We start from the raw sequence: 22,298 nt of genomic DNA, 5'->3' as shown, positions 1-22,298 counted from the left end.
GCACAAAAAATGCAGAAACTTCATCAATTTCAGACTTGAAGCTTTCATTTAGCAACATCAAGGTCATGACAATGTACCTTGCACATTCTTTCATGAGAAGGAAAATAAGATCTAGAAGTGAATATATACTCCAAACACTTCAAGAAAATATAATTTAATGAAATTCCCAGGTAGAAGTAAGGGAATACTTGAGAATGAGTGCATCCTGCATACTTGTTTCTTCTATAGTATCTAGCTCTAGGATATTCTTCACCATATGAGGAGTTGGATGCCAGCTGATTTATCCTCTCTTTTGAAGAGCCTACTGACTCACCCTGTTAGAAAAGAGTCCAGCTCTTGATTGCTTCTCTTTTTTCATTATTGTCTTTTGTTTCTTTTGTTGTCTTTAAAGTTACCCTGGGAATTACTTCAAACCAAAAAAAATGCACGGTGAATTTTAGGTACCAAACAAGAGCACTGATTGAACCTTTTATTAAAAGGGAATCTCATAGCACTTTTCTCTAAAAAAAAAGGAAGAAGAAACATAACCTTGAGAACAATATGAGAAATATCCATTCTGGCTTCATAATAATATGATAAATGGAAAATTGCAATATTAAGTTCACATAAGGCGACAAATACAACCAAGATCCAACCATTTGAAGTAAAATCCAAACAAGGATGTTTCTACTGTCTCCTAACCTATAAATCTCTCTAGATTATCAAGTACATAGACTTACGCACTGTAGCAGATTAGTTGTGGTTATTTTCAGCTAGAGTCTCCTCCTTCTTTAGTGTGGCTACCACCTTCTTCAATATGCTTTCAGTTGGTTCATGAGAGTTTTCTACGGCCTTTGCAGTAGCTTGCCATTTTTCACCATGCTTTGGCTCTGCAGCAACACACCTCTTCAGCGCATCGCTCCTCTGCTCTTCTGCTCCATGCTGCTGTTCAAATTTGAAATGCAATGCCCAGAAATCACCAATATTTGGTGCAAGGGTCACTGCCCTATTGAACCAATTTCTTGCTTTGTCTACTTTCCTCTCCTGCCAAAACAGCTTAGCCACAGCAACAATAACATGAGGATCATGATCACACTTCTTTAAAGCGTCAGAGCTCTTGGTTTTTCGTTGAGGCCGAGGAGCCATCTCAATTAAAGCAACCCATAGAATGCCACTGTTGGGGCACTCCTGCAATGCTTTAGCCATCAGAACATCAGCTTCCCTTTTATAGCCATGTCTAGCTTCAGCCCGCACAGCTGTAAGCCATAGCTCAGGATTTTGAGGATTCCTCTTCCTGGCCATGGTAAGAACTGCTCGAGCTTTGCTTAGCCCATTCATCTTCTCCTCTAGAGAAGCAAGGGATAGCCAAAGGGGTATACAATTGGGGCAATTCTTAATGCCAGATTCAAATGCATCATTTGCCTTGTTAGAATTACCAAGTCTTTCTTCCAACTGTCCCAACATCAACCAAAGTTTGAAAAATGAGGGGAAGCGCCTCAATGCTTCATCCAGTAATCTCTTCTCCTGATCCATATTTCCAAGCTCTCTCTCCACAATGACAGACTTCATCCAGACCCGTTCCAAGCCTCCCCTTTCACGTGCCTTAGCAAGAAGTTTCCTTGCCCTCTCTGTCTCAAGGTTCTCAAACTCTAGCTTGAAAGCAGCAAGCCATATCTCCTCAAAGTCAGGAATTGCAGCAAATGCTTCTTCCAGAATTGCTCGAGCTGCAGGAACATCACCAGCAAGCCACTTCTCCTTGGCACCCATCAACCATAGAACCTCAGCCTTTGGAATATAGGTAACTGCTTTTCGAAGCAGTGTATCAAGCGATTCCCTGGTGCCATGACTTTTCTCGAGCTGAGCAGCTTTAAGCCAGATGTTTTTCTTAGTTTTAAATACAGTAAGAGCATGTGCATAAATGTATTTTGCTGTTTCAATAGAACCCCTTTTCTTACACTCCTCAGCATCAGCAACCCAGGTCCTCTTCCTATCTTCTTCCTCAACACCAACCCCAACAGTGTTATTTATTATGGCTTGGCAAGTCCCAAGAGAACCGGCTCTTTCACATCCTTCAGCCTCCTTCATCCAAGCCTCCCTGTCAATCTCTAAACCTTCTCTCTGCAAAGTCCTGATTGCCCTTTCAATAATTTTCCCAACTGAAGCAGTATTCCCATCGGCTTCTTCAAGCCTAGCTGCAGTCATCCAGATGGCAGGCTCTTTAGGAAGCTTTTCTCTAGCCTTGTTAAGTACCTTCTTAGCATTTTCATAAGTTTCCAACTTAGCAAGAGCAAGCCACAGCTCCACATGCAATGGACAGCATTCCACAGCCCTCTAAAGCAAAAGTCTAGCATCTTCTTCATTGGCCAACTCCACAACAGCTTTCCACAACCTCACTGAATTAGGGATATGTTCTAGACCTTTCCTCAACACACGACTCTTATTTGTCGTATCATCCTCCAACTTTGAAGCCTGCATCCACAACTTGACTGAATTAGGATTTGCTTTAACACCTTGAGCAATCACTGCCTTAGCCTCAAGGGGGCTCGCCAAACGGCACGCCTCCAACCAGACATCCTCATTCTTAGGACACTCCTCACAACCTTTCTTTATCAATTGTCTTGCTACCTGCATCTTCCCTGCAACCTCCTCCAGTCTAGCAGCTGCTATCCAACTAGGAGGATGTTTTGGATTCGTCTGAGTAACCGACTTAAGCAACAATCAAGCCTTCTTAATATCAGAAATCTCAGCATCGCTAGTAATCTTCATACTCTTCAAATCAGTCAAGTACCCCTTAGGATCCACAACAGTTTTCCCAGTAACAGAGTCCAAAATCCTATCCAACCTCACTGACAACACAGTTCCTCTCCCTTCACCCACCTCAGTCAAATCTGCAACTGGCGTCTGTGAAGAGGGTGTCTCCATGCCACCAACTATCCTGCTCCTCGGATCCAATGCAGTTACATGTTCTTTCTCATGCCTGGCCTTCTCCAAAAGGGTATCAGGAACAGGCACAAAACTCTCAAACCTCTTCTTCTTGTTTCGCAAGGAATAATCCCCTATTGCAGGTATATTGTCCCACTCATGACTTGACAATGTATACAATTTCCTTTTTAAATCAGCAAACTGTTTTGTAATTTTCGGATTCGAAGCTCGATACTTTTCAATTTCTTGCTTTAACCTGGCTTCTCTCTTGTCTTTCCTCCTAGAATCCATCATCTGATCAATAGATTCCCAAATATCATCAGCTTCTTTATCATCTTCATTATACTCAGCAGATGCAAACAACCCCACATCATTACCTTCAAATTCATTGAATTTCTGGTTCTCATCATACCCCTTTTCCTCAGCATCATCCTCTTCATCTTTCTCTCATGCACCCTTTCCACGTCCACGTCCAACTCCAGCTGTCGGTGCACCGCCAACTGCTGAACGATCAGGAAGGTCAGGGGCAGTACGGGCCAGTCCAATATCAGAACGGGTCGTGAAACCCATGGCACCACGACCTAACCCAACAACATAATTCGGGGGCGGTCTAGTGTGAAGGAATTCGAGTCGGGCTTTCGGTGCCCCGGGAGCTTGCATACCTCCGAGAAGAGGAATGTGCAGAGTTAAAGTCGAATTAGGGGAAATCCCTAGATCGGATAAGAGTGCTTCAAAATCCAGGAGACGCCGGCAGGATGAATAAAGTCATTGTTGAGTGATTGTGATATGGAACTTTTGATAGATTTCTAGGGTTAGGGTTTGAAGAAAAGTTACAGAAGGATTAATTTCAAGGGTTAGAGTTTTGTGATTCGGAAGATTGATGAACACCATGGTTTTTGGAGTTTTGAATGGTGAGTTGAATTTAGAGCGTCGGAGTTTGAAGAAGGAAGTGTTGTTCAGAACTTTCTCCAAATTCACACACTACATGAATTCTGATAACATATTCAGACACCCTTTCTCTAAATAAAAAGTATGTGTTTTTCTTTACTTACAAAAGTGGAAGCACATAGGTGAAACAGAAAACAACAAAGTATAAGCAAAGGGAACAGAGAGTTAACAGCCATCATCACTTGTTCTCACTGTATAGCAAAACCTAGAATGATTTTAAATGTGGGGTTGGGCATTGTGGATATGGGGTGCGTAGGGTTTTTGGAGTCTTGAATGGTGAGTTTGATTTGAAGAAGAAGTGTTGTACAGACAGAGTAGTTAAGTTATCCCCACCATTTTTAATGACTTCCGTCAAATCCAAGAGAGAAAATATTTTCCTCCAACAAGTTCGATTAGATTTTAAGTATGTATTTATTTTATTTTAAAATAGTTCAAGAGTAATAACACTTTCTTTATTTTAAAAAAATATAGTTAAAAATATGGTGATAGTTTGAACATGCATTAAGTTATTTTCAAGATAACATGAATTGTGGCTGAAAGATTGAGATTCTTTCATTCTTAATCAAATATAATGATTTAAATTCGTATTATTTCATAATGTATTGTATTGCATTGTTTTAGTGGTCATCTTTATATAATGTCAAACGTTCATAATTTGAATGATAAATCCACAAAAAATAGTAAGATACGAGATAGAGCTATTATGAAAAGATAGGCTAAGGAATAAAATATAATTCTTAAATAATAAATAAAGATAAAAATGAGAAGAAAATATTATCTTAATAAGTGCTATCTAAGGTATTAGAACTTTCTTTCTGAGGCTGATCTTTCGGCTGGGGTTAGGGACCAAATAGCTTTATCTGATTAAGGCTATTTAGTTCTTATTTCGGCAGCATTGTTTGAAGAATAAACTCTGCACTGCGTGTATCCAAACTAGTGGTTGTAAATGGATGGGTTGAGTCAAATTTGTACGGATTGAAAATGGGTCAACATAAAATGGGTAATAATTCAATCCACCCATATTTTATATAGGTAAGAATGAGTTGGGTAACAAATGGGTTGAGTAAAATACTAGTTTACCCATATTTTCATGAATAAATAATAATCTACTTTATAATTCAATATGGAGAAAATATTATAGTCTTTTTTGGATGAAAAATATTGAAAATATTTTATTTAATTTTATTGTAGCCTAAAATTGAATCTGACACCCGATGTGAGACCCGACTTCTTAATCAGGATTCGACTCCGAACCAGACCCAGGACTCAACTTTCAAATCGGGACCCAACCCCCGACTTCCGATGAGGGACCGACCTCAATGACGGATCCGAAACTCGATCTCGATACTTGATTTGAGACCTAATCCCTCTCGATCCAGAACTGAATTTCGAACCAAGAGCCCACGTCCGAGGGCCAAAGACTTCACTTTTTTATTTTTTATTTATTTCTTAAAAAAATATTTTTTTAAAAAATTATAGAGGATAATAATTAGTATTAATTATTAACATAAAAAGGAAGGGAAATTACAACATTTTTGGTAATATCATGAATTTTGAGTCAATAAAAATTGTAAACTTAACTCATTTATCTAGTCCATAGTTTATTCATATTTTACCCATGAATACTCATATTTGTAGGGTTAAATATGGATTTAAATTCACCTTTTACCCATCTAAAAAATCACTCATTCAACCCATTAAAATATAGACGAATTGAACAGGTTACCGAAATATAAACTCACTTTGTCCGCACTAATTGAAACTAATCGAAATCTAATACAGATATCACGTCAAATCGAAAAACTAAAAACTAAATAAATGAAGAAGAAGTTATTTTCACAAATAAATTGTGAAGATTTATCATATGAGACTACATATCTATCAAAATTGTTCAATACATGGACTAATTTGCACCAATCCTCAAATATAAGGGATCAATTGTGTCTATTTCTCGAACTTAATCAGTAATAACTTGGTGCCCAATGAAATGAAAGGAGTTTATGCCGCCGGGATTTAACGTCAGTCGGGATTATTTTTTTGGGGAAATTGGTGGCCGGACGATGGAATGGGCGGCGAGAGCAAATCACGTGGGTGGTCTACCGCGGAAATTGGTGATCACGGCGGTAGGTACCTTCGCTAAGGCGGTGGCAAATCTACTGAACACCACCACCGTGCACAACGGCGACACCCTCATCCACCTAGTTCGATCCCGACCTGCCGGCGTTCCTCTCCTCACCGTCAGCAATCATATGTCCACGTATGTCACTTTGTCTCTTCATTAGAAGCTATCTGTGATAGAAAACACTTGTTTTTCTGATGTATGTTTTAGTTGAGACCGTAGAAATTGTGGAGAAATTTTTTATTGGGTTATTGATTGTGGGTAAAATACTCATTATTGAGTTTATGCTTTTAGCCATTTAGGTGTCAGATGCTGCAGAGATCACAAAAACTTTATCTTTTTATTTTCAATCTTTGCTGATATTTGGTATGAAATGTGGCCTGATATAGCGGAATGCATATAGAGGATTCATATAATCAACTCCATTTTGGGATTGAAGCATAGTTGATTGTTGATTTAATCATCGATAGAGTGATTTTCTGGAATACTTTGATCGTTGTAGTCACCGTCTCTTATTTCCTAACGTGTGTCTAACTACAGGTTGGATGACCCAGTTATGTGGGCATTCAAAGGTTTTCCAATTTGTGATGCAAAGCTGGCTCGATGGGTACTGGCAGCTGAAGACATATGCTTTAAAAATACAGTATTGTCATACTTTTTCCGGATCGGTGTGTAATCTGTTGGTCTGGTACACTTCTGTTCTTGTATTTTCATGCCCCATCTTTTTGGTGCTTTTATTACTTACAAACTTCATATCGTAGCAGAAGATATGGTAAACCATTCTTGTGTGTGTGTGGTGGGTGATTTGGAATGAGAGGAACCAAAGATGTTTGAAAGTGGACATGAATTTTCGAAGCTGATGCATTTCCCTAGAAGATGTCAAATACCGTTAGTAGGACGATAGGTTTTCTCAGCTTCCTACAGTAATTGTAAAGGAACTGATCTATATGTAATTTTTGGCATTATCCATGTGCGTCATCCATACAACCTTACCATTCCCTAAAAAACGAACTCCATAGCATAGAAGGGTTCAAAAGTGAAAAGAAAAATGCAAGTTATGCTTTGTCAATGGACATGCATTTTCGTAGCAGAATATTAGGTTCCCTTAGGAAGGACGGAGCATGTTTTTGCATAGATATTCTATCAAGAACTTTAAGAATATCTGGAGATCATTTGCTAAAAAAAGGTTTAGTAGAAAAGGAGCTTCTGGGTGTAGGAATGATGCAATAAATGTCTTTGGAATCAGCTGTATAATCGTAATAAAAATGTGTAACTAGCTATGTTATATATAAACTGAAGTAGTGTCTCAAAACTCAAGATGATATCTTCGTGGAATAGGACTGAGATTTAGCTTGAAATTTCCATATTAGCACTTACTCAAATCTGCATGCGCGCCTGTGGTTTCTGTGCCATTCACATGGATATCAAGCTTTACACGTTGAGCAGTTATACAGATCATCCATGCCTCTGTACAGCAAGCTTACATATTGAGCAATTATTCATATCTGCACCTATGCTTCTGTTCAACATGCTTCCTTATTGATCAGTTATTCAGATCTGGATCTTTGACGTTGTGGTTTATTCTCCACTAACATGTATAACAATCAATTTTATATTTTCTTATTTCCCTTGCTAAAGCGTGAAATGGAAGACACTCTTAATTTGATAGGCATTAGTAGGGGATTTGAGGATTTGGGGTTTCATTTGCAGACCTACATGAATCACTCAATTAAATACAAAATGTCATTGTTGGTGTGGGTTTCTTCTCACTGTACGAAGATGTGCAGGGAAATGTATACCAATAACAAGAGGGGGCGGAATATATCAAGAACATATGAATGAAGCTCTTGATCGTTTGACTGACGGAGCCTGGGTAATACGTCTTTTACCCCTTGCCTTGAATTCTTCCATCTAGTTATGGACGTTAGTGCCAAATTTTCTAGATTTCCGCTTAGTCCAATTGATCTTTTGTGTTACTCTTTAGGGGTTATTTTGTTACACTAAAATGGATATGCATCTGATATTATGTTATTCTGGAATTGAGAATTGTATTTGAAATGATCCAGTGTTGCTTAACGTAGCCTCCATTTCATCCAAAATACATGAGAATATTGTAAAATGTTATCAAAAGTTCCTATTAAGTTTCCATTAAATTGAAATGACACATTTGTCTAAAGACTAACTTCCAAATGTGCAGTTGCATACATTTCCAGAAGGGAAGGTCTGTCAAGAAGATGCTCCTATAAGACGATTGAAATGGGGAACTGCCAGTCTCATTGCTCGTGCCCCCGTGACTCCAATTGTCTTGCCAATTATCCATCATGGTTTTGAAAAGGTAGGTTCTGACATAATAGCTGTCCATACACTGAAATGAGCAATGCAGGCTAATGCCTAAATAGCAATGGACAAAGGGATCCATTTTGTTTTGGTTGGTTTTGCATAGTAGTACACTATTCACATTAGGCAGGGCATCTTAGGATGTTTGAATTATGGTGATTCTGTAATTTATATAGTACCTGTCTTGTTATATATTTCACACTGATTGTTTAATTCATGTGCTTCTTCGTGGAACTAATTTTATTGTAAGAATAAGGTAGTGTAGAGGATTAGAGGTCATGCAGTTCTAATAGTGTTTTTTTAAAATCACTCTGTTGCATTTATGGCACTGCTTCATTGTTGTTACAAAGTCCATTGATCCTTTTGTCAACTTCACTAATAAAGTAACACGCCTTGCCAATACCATAGTTGCTTTCTCCTTTCCCTCCGCTCCATCCTTAGAAAAGAAAATAAGAAAGGCCAAAATGCCGTGACTGTCAATTACTTTCAGCTAACAATCTCCTGCTCTTCTTTATGCTCAGTCCATTTCGAGGAGATAAAATACACATATACTTATATATGCACATGTTCATCTGTCGTACTTCTATGAACAGGGATGTGTATTTTCGTATCCAAATTAAGTATTGATTGTGAGATTGAACCAGCTTTTATTTGAATAATTCAAATTTGATCCTTGGGATTCTGATACATTCTGTGTTTTGACCAATTTTTAGGTTATGCCTGAGAACTATGCTTTTGGGAGAAGACCTCCAGTTCCTCTATGGAACCAGGAGATAAAAATAGTTGTTGGTGAGCCAATGGAATTCAACCTTCCTGAACTGCGAGAGATGGCTCTATCTGAATCTCGGGATTCATCATCTTCCAGTGGACGGTGGCCAAGAACCATCATTGGGGGATTGGATGAGGCAGCACAAAAATGTCTGTACATGACTATATCTGATCAAATTCGAACTACCTTGGAAAACTTAAGGAATTTTAGTAAATCTTATGTGAAGGCAGAGCAATAAAGTAGGTGTTTTCCAAGCATTTAAAGGGAATTCATAAGGTGCATCTGTTTTGAAGGTCTTGCAACTTTTCGTTTCAAAATTTTGATAGTTTGAGGGTAGACTTCTCATCCCTTAATTGAGGATATAGGGTAGTAATATTTTCCGTATCATCCTTGTAGCTGCAATTTTTGCATTTTGAAATGAAAGATATAACAGCAATTCTTGAAAACTGATTGTTGTGGACTTCCTGATTGGCTGCTGACGAGATTATTTACTAGGAATGGTAATAAAGGAATCATGTTAATGTGCCTAAAGTTGATAGGTAAAATTATGTCCGAAACATATTTCATCCAATCAATGAATACAAGACATTATTTTTTATACGCAATTTTATCCTTACCTTAGTTACTGTTAAAATGATTAGTATGGTGTAGGCACCCATTGCGGGGTTACTAAGTCCCCGTCATCACAAGTCGACAAACTCCTCCCTTGCACGGTGGCTGGCGTCCCTTCCAGGGGAAAAAAAAAAAACTTATCTCAATGTTAACTCCCGGCGAACTACTCCATTCATTAGGCGATAAAGATAGATAGATACATAAAACTGAGAGCCCCAAGATGATAAGGCAATGATAGTACTAAAAATATGCAGCATCCTCCGCTATTTCCTTTTCCAATTCCAAGCCCTGAAAACAATAGAAGAAACTGTATCATAGCTTTCACCACTCCTCAAAACTACGCATCAAGATTATCTGAGCTCATACACCTCAAGGGATGGACACCCCTTTGGTGTCCCACAGTCATTGTTGAATCTACCCAACAAACAATCTCTTCCATTCATCACTACCTCAACCCAGCTGGTACTGATGAACCCAATTCGTTTCTTGAAGAATTTTCAGCTCTTGCATTCACTTCAAGAACTGGGATTACAGCTTTTTCACAAGCTTTATCCATTAACCCCACACCCCCATTAACCCCAAATGGAGAAATTCTTACAATTGCAGCTTTGGGTAAGGATGCTGAACTCCTGGATCGAGATTTTATTCAAAAAATGTGTGAAAACCCAGAAAGAATTCGAATTTTGGTTCCTCCAATTGCAACCCCATCTGGGCTAGTTGAGGCGCTAGGATTAGGCCTAGGGAGAAAAGTGTTATGCCCAGTTCCATTAGTGATTGGGTTGGATGAACCACCTGTTGTGCCGAAATTCCTTGAGGATTTATCCAAAAGGGGGTGGATTCCAGTGAGATTAGATGCATACGAGACGCGATGGGTTGGGGCGAAATGCGCGGTGGATGTGGTGAGAAAGAGTGAAGAGGAGTGTGGATTTGATGCAATTGTGTTTACTAGTACTGGAGAAGTGGAGGGTTTGTTGAAGAGCTTGAAGGAATTTGATTTGGATTGGTCAATGGTGAGGAGGAGGTGTCCAAGAATGGTGGTGGCTGCTCATGGCCCTGTTACAGCTGCAGGTGCTGAGAGTTTGGGGGTTGGCATTGATGTGGTAAGTTCCAATTTTGGTAGCTTTGATGGTGTTGTTGATGCACTAGCTCATAAATGGAAATCATTGGAAAATCAAGAATCTTGATTTTGGTTTTTTGCTCTTTTTTGGTGTGAATTCTTTCTTACCAAAATCAAGAATCTTGAATTTGGTTTTTGCTCATCATGGAAGGTTTGATGGAGCTAGAATTGTTCCAGCACACCTCTTTCAAAGGATTAACAATTTGCTATTTCTAGCAAAGAAATTGTGAAGAGCCTAGCACCCCTCTTTAATTGTTTGGCCAAAATTTCTTTAATTGTCTAGTTACAGTTTTTGTAATTCTAGATACCTCTTTAGTTTTGTACTACTAATTTGGAATTTACAGTAATTGATGTTGTGAGTTCCAGGTTTGATAGAATTGATGTTCTTGTTGATGCAACATTCTCATAAATGCAATCATTGGAAAATCAAGTTTCTTGAATTTGTTTTTGCATTCTAAAAATATGGGCACCCGGTACACTAAGCTTGTGCTAAAAATAGTGTTACTTGAGTCTTGATCTTGGTTTTGCATCGCGTTGGTGTAGATTTTCTTATTTGAGTTAATAGGTGTACTCAGCTGAAGATTTGATGAGCTTGAATAGAGTCTGCTATTTTCTAGCACACCGGGAGAACTGTAATCGCTTACATTAATGTAATCTAAGCAATTAAGAAAATAAAGATATAACCCAATGGACTATTTCCTCTTGTATATATATATACCCATCATCACAAAGTGCACATGTACCCTTCCGGGTGGCCCGGTTGTTTAGGCTTGGGACTTCGATGTTGGAGCTCTCAAGTTCGAAACCTCTTGCCAGCGAAAGCAAGGAATTTGCCTTCTGGAACGAGCTTTCTCCTGTGTGGTTTGCCAAAAAAAAAAAGTGCACATGCTCTTTGGGCTGCAAACTCTTTTTGGGTTGGGCTGCATTGCAATTCCTTACAGAATGAATTGCATAACATTTCTTTGTGCAAAATGGAAATATTTGAGGGTGGACTTTATGGGAAAACATGCTTACACATTGAAATTCCCCCACGTTCTTGGGAAATTAATGCACTATTACTGTTTGTTGAAATGCTAGCAGAGTCATAATTCATCTTCATTACTCCTAAAATTTGATCAAATTAGGATACAATCATAATGATTTGACATCACCTATCAGCTTAAAGTGAAAAACAAGAAAAGGCAATCACTTTTTAGCTTTGTGTTGGCATAATGGCCTCTCCTCAAAATCATAAGAACACTCCTAACAAACGCTTTCTGTAAAGGCACATGGTGGATCCAAATCTTCAATTATAAAAGTCATACCAACAATGTTCCCTCTTTTTTCCGACTAAGACCATCTGCTCAAGTAATGCGAGATGCTCTATTTAATAGTTGATTGCAAATGACTGATAGTTTTGTGAGTTGTTTCTCGAGTTATAATTGATTGAAAGTGTTTATCATTATTTGAGTTGTATTATATAATTGTGAATTAACTTATTCTTTGTCTCTCTTATAAACAAAAGGGGAAAAAGTGCTTCAAACCTGTTGATTATGGACTATAATATGGAAAAAATAGTGAAAGAAATTAAGGATAATTAATCTAAGCAGGCTGTCATAATGTAAACTAGATTGTCTTCAAATTGTTGTACAATAGTCAAAATAAAGATTGTCTGGCCTACAAATAAAATTGCCAATAAAATAGTATTTAATAAAACTAAATCAAATTATGGTAGTGCATTAAATATTGACTTAGTAATCAAAAGTTATGCTCCCAACTTTCTCATGTTTGTCTTAAATACAAAAGCACTCTTTAACTTTGACTTTTAGTTATTTGATTTTGCCTAGTCATGGCCTGCCTCCTTCTAATAGTCACAACTTTCATATACCTAAAAAATGAATAAATGGTTTAATTTAATGGCATTGCTGGCCAAGTCTCGTGAGCTTATTTAATTCCCCTATCAATTTCTATTATTTTTGTTTGGTCCAAACTAAATTCATTCATTTGTCTTTTGAGGTTTTGCAAGCCGGCAATGGAAAAATTACACTTCATATCTACTTGGAGAAATTGTTTACGTCATATAGTCCAATATAAATTATTATACTCGGTTTAGCCTATATATATTTGTGTATAGACACATTTTATATATTATTATAGAAGGTTAACACATTATGTGTAATGCTTATAATGTTGTATAATATTTGTATATTGGATTACGTGACATAAAATATATTTTATGTTGGACTATATATTGTTTGAAAATTTCTCAAGGAAAAACTCTCAAGATATGGAAACAATATGACATGCCTAATAAATTTATATAAAGTTGAACAATTAGACAAACGCATCATATGTGACATAATACATGTCGGATGCAACATAGGATACATGTGTTTACTTGTTCAACTTTATACAAGTTTAAATGTCTATTTATGCACACCCAAAATTGAAGAGCATAAATAGGAAGACCAAATTAAAAACACATTTATATATATATATATATATATATATATATATATATATATGTTAATAATTAATAATATAGCCACTGGATTTTCATGTGGTCTATGCATCTTATAAGTGAATCAAAGAGAGCAATAGGGACTCACATGGCACTGACTTTACATGGCATGTCCTTATTCATCTGTCATTATTAAGATGAACAGAGTAAAAGGCACAATGAAGCTTTGAACTATAAATGGCGATTTTGAACTATCAAAGATCATGGGAGTATTTATTATGCTACCATAGACCATATACCTCGTACTCCTTCCGTCCCAATTTATATGACACATTTCTTTTTAGTCAATCTCAAAAAAAATGGCATATTTCTTTATTTGACAAATATTTAATGACGCCATCAACATTTTATTTGACAAAAAATCCACAAAAATGTACTCTTTTAAAAAGTAATTTTAAAATATTATAAAGTATTTTCGTATTTCTTAAACACAATTTGTCAAAATTACTAAACATAAAAAAGAAAAGTAGGGGCTTACGTATTTGGGAATGAAGGAAATTAGGAAATCAAGATTATTGTCCCTTTTTCTCTTTGCTCTTTGAGAAAAAAAATAAAAATTAAATAATCTACTAAGGGTTAATTAGTTTATACTCCTATTAATATCAATAATGAACATTTTCATTTTTTTCAACGGTCAGTCTGATAATAACTTCAACCATGCAGTAAGAGGAGATTTGATTTTATAACTCTTTACAAACTTGTATTTTCTTCTATTCAATTTCCTCCGAAATAACTATGTGATATTTATGAAAAAATTTCACTAGCAAATAAAAACGTTTAGGCTCGTAGATTGCCATTTGATTGTGAGAAACTTAACAATGGTTTAGAGGTGCACTCACATGACATATCTCAATTTTTACAAATTTCCTTTCTCCAAAAAAATTCAACTACCTAAACAACGTCAATTTTTATTAATGAATGGAAATAGGTATAGGAGGAATGTTCCTAATCCCCCCCCCCACATATATATATATATATATATATATATATATATATATATATATATATATATATATATATATGAGTGTTTTAAAAGGTGGGGGCGTGGGGCGAATCATGTTATTTAGTATAGGGCGAGGCGTAAGCCTATGGATCTTTAAATTTTTAATTTACAATATGGTATGATAATATAATAACACAGAATTATAAAAATAGATCAATAGTTTGAAATAATTACAAATGTGACTAAGAAAACTCATAGAAAATAAAACTTCTAACATGACTATACAAGTATAAATAGTCTAATATCTTAACTTATTAATAATAAAAGAATCATTATTTCTCAAAATATGTTTTATCATACTATATAATTTACCCCCGTAAAAGAAAATAATCAATAAAACTTACTAGTATTATAATAAAAACATCACTCCATCATGAAAAAAAATAAAATTACTTTCAAATAGCTAAATAAAATATGATAATTTTAAGACGTATTACAAAATTATGAAGACCAATGATAAGTCATAAAGTAAAATTTCGCTACGTATTTTTAAAAAAAATGTTACCTAATATATAACCACATTCATATTGTTACCAATTAGTAAAGAAGTGATACTACAACTTGTTATTTGAATTACTCTCGATCTTCTTAACTCTATAGACTAAAAATTATTAAGTATTATTCGTTTATTCAAAAATTATGAGGGTTAACAATGTTAACTAAAGATTTTAACACTTAATTTGTGTAAGATTTGTTAGGCGAGCCCCGAGCGTTGACGTTGGACGTGCTTAAGGCTTACAATCGAACGCTTAGGATATAAGTCTTACATAACTAAGTCTCACACTTGAGTCTTGGAGCGTTTTGCTAAAGCCCCACCCCAAGATGAGCCCCAAAATGAGTCCAAACAGAGTTTTTTAAAACACTAATATATATATATATATATATATCATATTTACTCTAATTTCCAACTACACTAAATTGAGGATCTTCTTTTATTCCAAGTACAAGGTATATATAATATAAATGAAATAGTTAATCTCTTTTTTTAAAGAAAAATTATGAGTCTCTTTAGAGTTTTTTAAATTAGTTTTATTCTTGGAGGTTTAGACATCCATTACTTGCGAACATGTCTCTAATTTTGTCTATTTTGAGATTGAAAATTTCAAATTCCTCCAACTCACTCGACCACGGCATGATTGGATAGTTTGTTGGACCTACCAATTTTATTTTAGAAAATAATTAGTTTAATTTCATTTTTCATTTTTTATGTTTCAAATGTTAAAATATACTTAAGGGTGACTGAGTTGGTGCAACAGGTAATAGGTATGTATTTCTTAAGAGAGGTCACAGATCAATTTCTTTTATTAATATCTTTTCAATCGAGCTTCTCACAACGAATTTGCCTAGTGAGATTCACATCTCTTGTATGATTTGCGAGCTATTCATAAGAATAAATTTATCAAATATGCATTTCGAAGAATAATAACTGCAGGTGTCTCCGGGTGTTCCAACCAAAAAAGAAACCAGAATATGGTAAAAAATAATACTGCAATATTAATTCTCTTGTTTTGTAAGATTGTCAATTCAATTTACAGTTTCTTTTGATTTTATTTTTTTAGTGCTATCAAGAATGTAACATAGGCAAGCTTCGATCCCGGACTCACTGTGTTGAGAGGCTAACGCCGTGTGAACTACCATTCAAAAGGGACAGATATAGGGTGTGTTTGGCACGAACGGAATCATTTTCTAGAAAATTTATTTCATTTTCTCGTATTTGATTGACTTAAATGTTTTAGAAAATATTTTTCAAATTAACTTATTTTTTTCAAATTTAAGAAAAATGGCTTCCCTCCAAAAATTAAGAAAAACATTTTCCAAAACTCTTCTCCAACCTCAAATTATAATTTCTTTTCTTACCACTTTGTATCCCGATCCTCCCTATCAAAAAAAAAAAAAAAATTAAAATTTCTTTTTCCAAATATCAAGTTCTTTTAACCTTCCTACCCCCAACCCCCCCCCCCCCCCCCCAAACAACAACAAAAGAGAAATTAAAATTTAAAGATATTTTTAAAAAATACCTCAAATTTTTTTTAAAAAAACATTTTTTTTACCCCTCTGCCCCACCCACCCTACCAAAAAAAATAATTAAAAAGTTTGTTTTTAAAAAATATTTCAAATTATAAAAAATTTCATTTTGTTTACCCCAATCTTACCCCGAGCCTGCTACCAACCCCCCCTTCCCCCTCATCCTAAAAAAAATAATATTTTAAAAGTTTGTTTTAAAAATTATTTTTAAATTTTGAAAAATTTTATTTTTTTCCTACTCTTATCCCGACCCCCTATTAGCCCCACCCCCCACCCAAATATATAAAAATAAAAATTTATTTTTGAAAAATATTTTCAAATTTTAAAATTTTCATTTTTTTTATCCCACGCCTATCCCTTACCAGCACCCCCTCCCCCCACATACACAAAAAAAGACTTTAAGAAAATTCAAATTCCAGTTTGAAAGTTAGGTTCTGAGTTAGGTGTGGTCGGATCCCAATTCAAAAATCTGGATTGAATTTTGATTTGAAAGTAGAATCTTGAGTAGGAAGTCGAGTAGATTCAGGGCCCGAATTAGGATTTGGGGTCCAGTCGTGGGTCAAGAGTAGGGGTTGGATCCTAGATTGGGAGCTGAGTCGGGTCATGGGTTAGGAATTAGGTCAAGTTTTGAGGTCGGATCCTAATTTGGGTGTCGAATCTCATATCAAGATCAGGTCCTAAGTCAGATGTTCGGATCGGGTCTTGAATTAACTATCGAGGTCGGATGCTGGTGTTAGAGTCACGGTCAGAACTTGGAGGTCAGGTCCTGGGTTGAATGTCAGGATCAGTGTTGGGTCCTAATTCAAATGACAGATCTTGAATTTGAAGTCGAGGTGAGGTCCTTGGTCAGATTTCAAGGTCGAATTTCAAATCGATCGTCGAGGTCATGTCTTGAATCGGATGTCGGGGTGGGTCCTGGATCAATCATCAAAATTAATTTTGGGTCAAAAATTATTTTTCTATAATGTATTTTCTACGCTCTAGCCAAAAAGAAGAAGATATTTTTAGAAAAATATTTTTTGCATTCACAAATCAAATAATAAAAAATATTTTTTGAAAAATATTTTCTGCTCACCAACCAAACATGAGAAAATAAATTAGAAATTCACTTGTTTTCCAAAAAAATATTTTCAGTGAGTTGTTGCGAATTCTTATGAAACCAATAAATTCTACATATATAATATATTAAAAATTCTATTAAATATTTATAAATATTTGATTGTAAATCCAATTGTTATTGTAGATTTACTTTAGAGGACTGTAGAAACATATAAAGTTTATATTTTGAATCCACACAAATCCTCAAAACTCATTAATTTGTAGTTTAGAAAGGTTTGGTTGTTTTCAATACTTATTGATCCCTTTGTTTTGTAGTCCTTTTCAATTAAAGAAATAGGAGTGATTTTCAAAATACGCTTCTAATTAACTTGACCATAGTAGAAGAGACACAACGAGTCCATCTTATGCTACTTGAGAGTAAAAATGATCATTTACGTTGATACTACTTACCTATTGGATTAATATATTTTGAAAGCGATAGAAGATAACATACAATGATGTTTAATTTGGTGAATATATAAATGAACGATTGTTACAATTATTTGTGTGAAGCTCTCAAATACATCTTATAGTTTCATATATTAGTCGTTTTAACTAATTAAATCTGCTTTAAAATATTTGATATTTTAAACAAAACAATAAGGCATTTATTCTTTGGATTACCATATTGTTGCAATTAGTGGAATGTTAATTAAGTAAGACGTATAAGAAGAGATAGAAATATTTCGAAGATTAAAGCAATAAGATCATGTCTTTTTTCATTAAAAAAAATCGCAAAAATTCTTAAAAGGTTTAGCTTTCCTCTTGTACGTCAGTTACTCATTTTATGTGTTCCAATCCAACTTCCATTTCAACTCATCACTGTTGTTTTCATCCATTTTCTCTTATTTCATGTTTTTTTTTGTATCTTGGGATATTATTTGTGTTAAGGGTCTATCAGAAATAATTTTTTTTAATCTCTACGAGGTAATAACATTAAGATTTACGTATACTTTTCCCTCCTCAAACCGTTACATGTGCGATGAGACTAAGAATATAAAATCAAAGCTTAATCATGTATCCCTTCCTCGAGAGTTGAGGGAGTACTCAAATGAATATATGAAATTGAGAGACAATTATATTATAGGATACTAGAATATTACACTATGTGGTAGGGGACATTGGTCCTAGTTAGTACTAATACAAAGTAGTACATGCTACCCATTTACAAAAGTTGCAAAATCTCAATCCAATTTGATCATTACCAAATGGATAGGCAAAGAATCTTTTTTTCATTTCCATTTCTTTTGCCCCTATACATACTCTTCTTTTTTTTGTACTTTACCCTCAAAATTTCTTAGATTCTTTGTGTCACATCCAATGCATTTTGTTCAATTACGTATGTTTGTTAGTATTTAGTACATGCAAAAAGAGATTATTTGATGAAAGACTAGAAATTCAAGATTTAACCACTTTGAAGTTCACAAATTTGATTCAATAGATTTTGTTTTTCTTACAATTTTCCCTTGCAGCTTAGTTTAGTTTCCCCTCTATTTTCATTTGGAAAACGTGTACTCCCTCCGTTTCAATTTATGTGACATTTTTCGCTTTACAAGAATCAAACAGTCTAATTTTACTGTCAATTTGGTCATGGAATCTATAAATTTTTTTGAAACAAAAATTATATATTCGAAAACTAAGTAAAAAGTAGTATAAGTCACAATGATTGTCAAATTTAAAATATTTAAAAAATTTATGAAAAAATTACAGTAAAAAATAGACTTATTTAAATCTCGAAATTTGAAAGGATAAATTGGGACGAATGGAATATGATTTATTCATTCATAATAGAGAATTGAGCACGTATGATTTGTTTGTTTCCTATCTGGTGTCCGATATTCGTATTAGAGGCCGAATAATTCAAAATTGTATATTGCAAGAACCATTATTGGGACTAACACTCCCAACATGTTTTTTCTCATACTAGCTCGAACTCGAGACTCTAATTAAGAGCGAAGGGATTCGAAAGGCAACCATCCTACCACAACTCACGTGAGTAAAAGATCAATAACTTAAACACGTCTTTCCTTAGTACAATTTTAAATTTCATTCCTATCTAATTTAATTTAACAAGATTAATCCCTTAATATCCTAAATTAGATTAGTTTTGTATTTTCCAAACAAACACCAGCTTATACATGATATTCAACTATCAACATGTTTAGGAGTGTTAAACATGTTCCACATTTGTTGAAGATAGATCGATGCAACCATCATTTTGCATTTATATACTTACAAAATACTAGAAAAAATTGTAATCATTAACATTAAAATTTCACTTTAAGTACTACCTCCGTTCCATATTATATGAACATCTTACTAAAAATGTTTGTCCCATATTACTTGATAATTTACTAAATCAAGATAGAATTAATTAATTTTTTTCTATTTTACCCCTACAATTAATATGACCTTTTGAATGTAAGCAATTCCCACTACTAGCTATTTCTATACTCTATGTATGTTGCATTGATATAATCAAAGGACAAAATGGTAAAATCTTTCAATATATTATAGATTTTTTAATTACCGTATAAAATTAGAAGTGTCCATCTAATATGAGACGGAGTTAGTACCTTTTTTTTAATACGCCAGTCCATGAAGATTTATATAGTTATTAATGTTAAAACCAGTGACAATATTTTATTACGATACGTCGGTAATACAGACAGAAATATGTAGTTTTTATTGGCAAATAATTAATTGTGAATCTTTCACATCTTCAGTTTACCGCTAAATCCGGTTGGTTAGTTAGCATATAGTGTAAATTGTAATGATGAATAATATTATTGAAACTATATATTATGAGGTATATAATAACATATGTATCGTTACATACTAATTGTTCATTCTAGAGTGTGTTTTAAAAAAAAAAAAAATTTAGTTACTTTTATTCATATATTGCCAATAAAAATATTTCTAGTCCACATATTATTTCACAGAAAATAATCTGTACATATAAATTTCTTAATAATTTATGCCAGTGTTAGGAATATGAAGTTTAATAAAGTCAGTTCAATTAATATATTAAATTATTTTTCATTAATGCGGCAAACCAAACGACAGGAAAGATTACTGACCATGAAATTTATATACGATAAGGCATTAGCTTTCTTTGGGCAAAAGGAAAAATAATAATCAATTTTCTTAAATCTCAGAGGAAAGAAAAAAATCAAGAAAAAATTACTTTACTTTTTAATAAATAATTACTAATTTTAGCAATATTTTTTATTTATTATTATTTATAGCAACACATAACATACTATGATAAATATTCTATGTATTCAAACTGATTTATGCATGCAATATAAACTGATTTATGCATGCAATATACATGTATTATAAAAAGTTTTAAAATAAATTATGTTTGATTGGTAAAAAATTGACACAATGTATTATAAGTATATTAAATTGTATGATAAATGTACTATCTATGAATAAAACTTGTATTATATGTGTTTTATAAATTATTTTCGGTAATATGGATTGAAACTGCATTCTAAGTATCCAACGAAAAAAATATTATTGCTATAAATGATAAATATTTTTTTAATATAATATATCTATGTAAGTTCCGAAAAATAATTTGCCCGTTAAAATTAAAAACTTCATACATTTTTGAGCAAAATATACCAATTTCAAAAATCAGTACTAATGTATAAAAACAGACAATTCTGCTATTTTATAGTCATATTACGAATTTTTAGCCTAAATTGTCCCCTACATATACGCGTAGATTTATTTTAGTCCTTAAAATATGACTTTGATCATCTTTAATCTCTTAAGTTTATTCAAGTAAAACATCTTTGATCCAACCAACAGAATAGACTAAAGAACTATTTATGACTATCAAAAAACTCTATCAAAAACGCGGTAAAATTAATAAAAAAACTGTCCTACTTTTGGACTGATTGAAAAACCAATCAGCTCGTTTGGTTTGATCCAAATATATAATTTTATTTTAATTAAATCAACGGAGCACGATCGATTGTTTTAAAGAAAAACAAGGAAATTAAAAGATCGACTAAGCTCAATCATTTAAATATCCCATAAAAAATATTTTTAGTAGAATCCATCGAGCTCAATTTTATTTTAAAATAAGCATAAATTATTTCGAGAAATCGGCCTCAACTCATTCAATTTTTTTGATTAGATATCCAATTATTTAAATAAACCGATCAAAGAATTGACCGAGCTAGGTTGATTTTTTTCCTCATATTTGCACAATTTTTTTTGTTTAAACTAGATTAATTTTTCGATTTGTCTGAAAGTTGATCAATTTTTTGGGTGTGTTTAGTAGTGCTTTTTGGTAGTAACTGTTTGTAGGTTTTAAGTTCGTTACGTTAGTTGGATCCAATGTGTTCTACTTTAGTAGATTTCAGAAATTAAAAATGCTCAAAATTATATTTAAAGGATCATTTTTTAGAATGTTTAAATCATCCGATAATTCGAAAAATATGTTAGTAAAAACCTTCAAATCAAGGAGAAATTTATGAAAAAAGAATTAAGAGAATAACATAATTGTAATCAACAAATTTCATCAATATACAATTACTTTTTAAAAAAATTTATTTTAATTACAATTAACTTTTCAACATATAATATAAAAAATTGTGTTATTCTCTTGATTCAATTGTTACGAACACATGAAATTTACACAAACTGCCTTTCGGCAAAAGGAAAAAAATTCATTCTTCTTTTAAATCCCAGAGGAAAAGAAAAAAGAAAACAATTTGCCCATTAAAATTGAAAACTTTTTTATTTACTTCTTTTAGCAAAAAACTACCAATTTAATAACAAATCTAAATAAAGCAAATAATTTAGATATTTTATTAGAAGACCATTTCTATTTTTTCATTCCTCTTTTAT

At 33.7% G+C, this 22,298-nt stretch overlaps 2 protein-coding genes and 1 pseudogene across 2 annotated transcripts; 2 read left to right on the top strand and 1 right to left on the bottom strand.

The window, feature by feature from the left end:
• Positions 1-74: 74 nt before the first annotated feature.
• Positions 75-4,202, bottom strand: LOC129872120 (protein STABILIZED1-like; annotated as a pseudogene).
• A 1,555-nt stretch (positions 4,203-5,757) lies between these two features.
• Positions 5,758-9,455, top strand: LOC129873546 (N-acylphosphatidylethanolamine synthase-like). The gene is made up of 5 exons (XM_055948659.1): positions 5,758-6,106; positions 6,509-6,636; positions 7,756-7,841; positions 8,166-8,303; positions 9,019-9,455. Exons 1-5 carry the CDS (start codon positions 5,850-5,852, stop codon positions 9,310-9,312), a joined length of 903 nt encoding a protein of 300 aa, XP_055804634.1. The 5' UTR covers positions 5,758-5,849; the 3' UTR covers positions 9,313-9,455.
• Positions 9,456-9,732: 277 nt separating this feature from the next.
• Positions 9,733-11,180, top strand: LOC129873545 (uncharacterized). The gene has a single exon (XM_055948658.1). It carries the CDS (start codon positions 9,935-9,937, stop codon positions 10,868-10,870), a length of 936 nt encoding a protein of 311 aa, XP_055804633.1. The 5' UTR covers positions 9,733-9,934; the 3' UTR covers positions 10,871-11,180.
• Positions 11,181-22,298: the final 11,118 nt, after the last annotated feature.

This window comes from Solanum dulcamara, chromosome 11 (assembly GCF_947179165.1).
Source record: "Solanum dulcamara chromosome 11, daSolDulc1.2, whole genome shotgun sequence".
Lineage (NCBI taxonomy): Eukaryota > Viridiplantae > Streptophyta > Magnoliopsida > Solanales > Solanaceae > Solanum > Solanum dulcamara.
The sequence above is the reverse complement of the archived record's forward strand: the minus strand, read 5'-3'. Positions and strand labels throughout refer to the sequence as shown.